Source organism: Centrocercus urophasianus, unplaced genomic scaffold (genome assembly GCF_019232065.1).
Source record: "Centrocercus urophasianus isolate 14NV4802_14NV808 unplaced genomic scaffold, USGS_Curo_1.0 seq_10, whole genome shotgun sequence".
Classification (NCBI taxonomy): domain Eukaryota; kingdom Metazoa; phylum Chordata; class Aves; order Galliformes; family Phasianidae; genus Centrocercus; species Centrocercus urophasianus.
Genome location: NW_024884142.1, coordinates 11842415 through 11848414, shown reverse-complemented (window position 1 = coordinate 11848414; position 6000 = coordinate 11842415). Strand labels below are relative to the sequence as shown.

At 35.6% G+C, this 6000-nt stretch overlaps 1 protein-coding gene across 1 annotated transcript in view; it reads right to left on the bottom strand.

Annotated features, from left to right (window-relative positions):
* The window catches only part of MYT1L (myelin transcription factor 1 like), a 124664-nt gene that overhangs the window by 62360 nt on the left and 56304 nt on the right, over positions 1-6000 (bottom strand). The window contains 2 exon segments of the mRNA XM_042818586.1: positions 856-1067; positions 4240-4347. Coding sequence (XP_042674520.1) covers positions 856-1067; positions 4240-4347 — 320 coding nt within the window.

The following is a 6000-nucleotide window of genomic DNA, read 5'->3' as shown; positions in this document are numbered from 1 at the left end:
TTGTATTTTTTTTTTTTTTCAAAAATAAAATTCTGAAACAAAATTTTATTTCCCATAATAAAAAAAAAAAAAAAAAAAAATATTTAAACCACCAACAAAAAAAAAAAAAAAAAAAAAAAAAAAAAAAAAAGACACTTATTACTATATCAAATTAGTATTGCTCTGAAAAAATCTTGATGTCCTCATAAGCTACAATCCAAATCCTGCATTCTTCATCGTTTAGTTCATTTTTGTCCTCTAGTGAAAATCCTCTTGCCTGACGGACACTATTTTATTCATTTGAACTGAAGCCACTTTCAGTCTATTTCTAAATGTAATGTGAGGTTTCCCAGAGACCTCTACAGGTGTATGCACAAGGATAAAAGCAGAAATTCACAAGGATGAACACAAATGCCTCATTACGTAAGTAGCATAGATATCTGAAGTGCAATGAGATCCAGGTTTTCTACTTCCACATCCCCAGAGTACGTATGTTATCTTTATGAGTTACTTGAACTGCTGTACAGAAATGAGAATCCTAATGTGACCCATGAGGCCAGGTCTCCCAGACAGCAACATAATGCAGTGTTCCTGCATCACAAGAACTAGTTCTATTCCTTAGTTTTACTGCAATCACAACACATCCCAGGAGCTTAATAGCTGGAGATGTTCTTTTGCCAGTGCAACAATTGTGAAGCAAGGACCATATAAAACAATGCTTTTTAAAAAGGCCTTTAAAAAGAACTTACACATGACAGCATTCCTCATAATACTATATGAACATGAAAACATGTCTTATTTATATGATGTTTACATATACAACAACATGATTAACTGCAAACTTGTCTCTCATGTATAAGAGTGTGCACCTCCTACCATCATATCCTTTGGGGGATATATCCCTGGATTGCACCTTGGGAGCTATGGCTCTCTTGCCATAGGCATGGTTGTCATAACTGTTATATTCAAACGTAGTCTTAGAGTATTTCTCTAGTTCCTTGGCCAAGTTGGAGCGGGGTGTGGTGGTGGGGACATTGTTTCTGTAGCCATACTGAGGGATCTCCAATTGCTTAACAAAGCACATGGGCCTAGAAATTAAAGATATGTAAAGTTTGTTAGATGCAGTTCAGTTTACTGTGTTTGTGCATAATTTATAGTTCAGATTAGAAAATCTTAGTTATTTCTTGCACTCATGAGACAGCAATAGATTATTGCATTTGCTTTGTTTGGTTATTTTCAGCAGACAAACAATACATATTTTCTTGAACAAAGCCTAGACAAAATTAATTCTAATACAGCTAAATGTATTCTGTATCTAAAAGTATTTTAAAATTCTGTTTTAAAATACCCCAGGGTTCCACTTTCCCTTTGTAATTGCATCACATAGCAAACATTTTCTTTTTGGGAGGTGAATCAAAAAAGGACAAGTGAACTGACAGAAGAAGTTTGAACAAATTCCTTCAAATGTCAAAAAAAAAAAAAAAAAAAAAAAAAAGAAAGCATGGGAAGCTTGATTTAATTAATGGAGTTTCCTCTAAATCTTTTTCAACAGAATTGCATGCTGTTCTCCTGTACGTTTTCCAAAGGAGTTAGTCTTGTTTCATCCTTCAGTATAGAGTTGATGCTGAGAAATACACAGGATACTCTCACTATTTCTGTGGACTTCCAGCTGCCTCACATGTCCTGCTCACCCTTAAATGCAGGGCTCGGGCAGGAGCTGCAAGTCTTGCTACACAAATATCTCAAGCAAAGTTATCTGAGTGAATACAGAATAAACGTATATCAGCTAAATATCTCTTTCCTTTAGGATCAGAGAAGACAGTCAGGAAAAGTCCCAACTGATCTCTTTCAGGCCCTTGAAGAAAGTTTGAAATCTCAGTGAAGGAATGCTGTAGTGAACTTCTCCACTGTCACACTGTCTTCTGCATGTGGACACAGAACTCATTAGCTTTCAGTGTATAAGGCAAGGTGAGATCCTGCAAACCCTTCCTACACAAGAAAGTGTAATATAAATGGGTTATAGCAAGCAGATTCTATGCAGTGATGCTTGCCTACCCACTGCATTTAGCAGGAGGTAAAGATGATGAACAGTACACCTTAGGTGCTTCTGCTGGAATCAAAAATCATACTGTCAAGTTTTTTTTTTGTTTTTTTTTGTTTTTTCTCCTTTTTTTTTTTTTTTTCTTTACTGCATTTACAACCAGTGGAAATAGAAGGAACAGTTGTAAGATCATAAACTCAGTCAAGACCAGAGGAAGGTTGGCAAAATGGAATGTGTTATCTATTAAGAATTAGGTTTTGAATATTATGTGTTATCTGAACCAATTCATTTTCATATAATTTAGGATATTTATGTAAAGAACACCCAAAAAAATCACATTAGTCATACTATTTCCTTTGATTTATGTTTGCTCACTTCTTTGGATATTTCTTCCTCCAAAGCACAGTGGGAGCATTTACACAATGAGCTGATATGAATATTATTTTGATTCTACCTCAAGACAATCCACGTTCAGCTAACATAAAATGTAGTTCAATTCTTGTATATTCAGTGTGAATCCAAAATTTCTGTGGAACAGAGGTCTTATGAATTTGATTTCTCTTCAAGAAATTCTAAATGAAAGTGGGATGGAAACTGGGATGAAGACAAATATTTAAGACTTAGTCTCGGAACATCCCTGTCTCCCTATTAGTTGCCTGCATGTAAATATCATAATTAACTCCCAAGTTCGTCCTCTCAAAGACTTCAGTGACTTAAAGGTAAAAGGGAAGTAGGAGATAAAATGAAAGTATTATCTGAATTGCTGATAAAATGTGAAACACAGGGCAGACTCACAAGCAACATTAAGACTGCAGTGCAATTTCCTAGGGAGTTTTCCAGCAAACTGGATGCTGCTTTTGAGCAGTTGCCTTTTTTGTATGGCATCCCCAATGAACAGTGATAAAAACCACTGTATTTTTTAATTTGCCTTTTTCCACCAATGAGAAACTGTGCTATTCTCACATAAGCTCTTGTTTATTAATAGGCTTTAAGAATCTTTCTCTAAGAAAACTGTCTGGGATGCTACATGAAAAGTAGAATAATCTGAATTGGGGGTAGTTAAGAAAAAAAAAAAAAAAAAAAAAAATCCAAGGAAAGAAGTCAATAGGCCCAAGAAAAAAAATCCACAGATGTGAGCAATAAATCTGTGTTCTTAGTTCTGTCCAAACGGTGTTGTTGTTGTTGCTGTTGTTTTTAAATATTATGACTAGATGAAGCTTTAGAGAATATGCAAAGAATAATCTTGATAATACAAAATTTCATTTTAAGCAACCCTATCAGATTTCAAATCTAGAAGATAATCCAATACTAAGAAATGAATGGGATAAATAGGAAATGCTGGGAACTAAAGCTATGGCAGTTCCTCCATGCTCCTCCTGACAGCTGTGAGGGATGTACCTATCCCAGCCCACAAATACCGCAGTATCCACTGAGAAATTCTGCAGCTCTTGGGGCATCATCAGTACAAGGCTGGAATAATCATGCAGAAGTCTAGTTCTTTCACATGTATCCTTCACACTTCAGCTCCTTAGAAACAGTATTTTTTCCACCCATATATCTCAAAAGAGGAGACATTAGTGGAAAGCTAGTTATAGCTTTGGATTAATAAAGAATATATGGATGAAGAGAAGGAGTATAATTATGTCAAAGTGGTTCAAGATCATATAAAATTTAGCACAAATTTTCTTTCTTTCCATCCTTCCTGGACGTGAGTAGAGGAACAAAGAACTACACCTGACTTTATTTTGGGATCTAAGCCGTATTCATCATTTTTCCAAGTGTGCTGTTAAAAAGGTCTGCAACCATTTTGGTAATGCAAATAGGGCTTCTGGTTTAATTTAAACTGATATTTACTAGTAAAAGCCTGCTGAAAAAACCAAGACTTACCGGTAAATATTAGTTTATTCCCAAAAGATACCAACTTTTTTCACACTGTTCTTAGACTTTGCACTCCAGCAGTCATCTTTACACCAAACAATGCCTAAGACAAAAATGAGCTTTTCAGCTTTACATGTATTTGCCAAAATAATTACCAACCCTCCCCCATGTAAATTGAGTGGGAAACATACTCTGTGAGAATTGGATCCAGAAGCCCTAATTCTAACTCTTCTTTAAAGGAGATATATATGTATATACAATGTATATAAATATAAATTCTCAGATTAGGTGAATGTGTGATGAATTCTGCATATAATAAGTATTATAGTGATTTCTAATACCTTAAAACCCGATCTGATGCCTGGTTTGATTTTGACACATCACAGTTCTGATGCTTCTCTTGAGCTTTAGCCAGTTTCTCTGCTGCAGCAATAGGACATCCAGAGAGGCTGCAATTACAGAAAGGAAATTTAATTTTCTTGTCCTGCGTAGTTTCACATTATAGCACTGATCCAATTACTCCTTCTCCTCCTTAGCGTGTATCAGGATGAATCTGAAGGAAAAGACTTTCCAAAAGCTTTTTGGTCATGTGGATTTTCTATAGACTTCCTTTCTTTTGTTTTCAAAGTTACATGGTAGATCTTAGAACTGTTCTTCTCTGATTGTATGTGGGTAGATTATTTATGAATGTCACCCAGTGAACATACCAGTAAAAGAGGAGAATAACCTGGGATCTATTGTGCAGCTCTGTTAGCAGACTTGTAACCTTTACGAATCTACAAATGTTGTCAATGAAATGGCTTTTAAGGATGATTAAACACCATGTAGGCCAAATTTTGCACTGCTTCACACTTTATTCACCTTCATCAAAAGCAAGTTATATAAATGAGTGCAAAATTTGGTCTAAGGTCTCTAAATCTACATCTCAGATATGTTACGCCTAGTGATTTTTCATGGAATTCAAGCACTAAGGTATGTTTTCTAATAATAGATGATACAACTTGAAAGGAAATTCTGCACTTGAAATTCAATTAAATTTGAAAATGCTGAACTACTATTGCAGTGACTAAAATAAGCCTTTAAAATAAATAAATAAATAAATAAAAATCAGTAAAAAATAAGTATCTGATGCCAGCAGATGGTGCTCTTAGTGACGCTGTAAAAACCTGTGACCTGACAATGGAGGGGATCCTTTCCTTGTCATGGTCTATTGCGTGTTTATGCGACTGCAGTTCTCTGTGTTCTCCACAGGAAAAGAAAATGAAAGGCAAATCAGTGCATTCCCAGATGTTCCCTTCTCTACCGGGAAAAAAATAAATAAAATAGCGAAGCAGAGCAAAATGCCCCAAAAGCTGCAGAAGGAGGTGAGCAGAGACTGCAGACTGCTCCTTTCAGCCCTTCTTCAGTTTCCTACCTCTGCAGAGGGTCGAGGGGGCTCTGGAGTCATGTCAGAGGGCAGCTGCTCTCTATTGACATGCTCTTTTCAGACACCTCTAATAATCTAGTAGATATTCAACCAGAAGTGAATACTGCTTCAAGCAGTAGTAAATCCCATGATGCCTTCTCAGAGATTTTTGCCGCATCTAACAGCAGCACCACTACAGAGAAGAAATTGTACAGGGTGAGGTACCCACAAGAGTCTTCCAGGAGGCATGCAGTAAATACACGGGGCTCCAGTAAGGCAGAGTTTGACAAGACTGCGCATTCAGTACCTGTGTAGTCCCTTACGCATTGACGCTACAGTTAACAGTAAAAAAGGAATTAAATAGGAACCTTGCATCCTTATACCCTCCACTCATATTTCCTATTTTTTTTTTTTAACTATAAAGAAACAAGCAAGATCTTGTATTTTGTGAGAATACTGTGATCTACTAAAAGTTGCAGAAATATTTTGATAATTTTGTTATTTGTCTAAAAAAAATTAAAAGGAAATTGCATCCCTTCTGTAAGATTCTATTAGTAATTTTCAGAAACTACAGAAAAGTTACCTTTTTTCTTGATCTCCTTTTGACTTTTTTTATTGAACATTTTTATCTTCTAATTTTTTTAATGTAGTGAGACATTTTCATAATCTTTCTTAGTTGTGAATGAGGACTACAGGG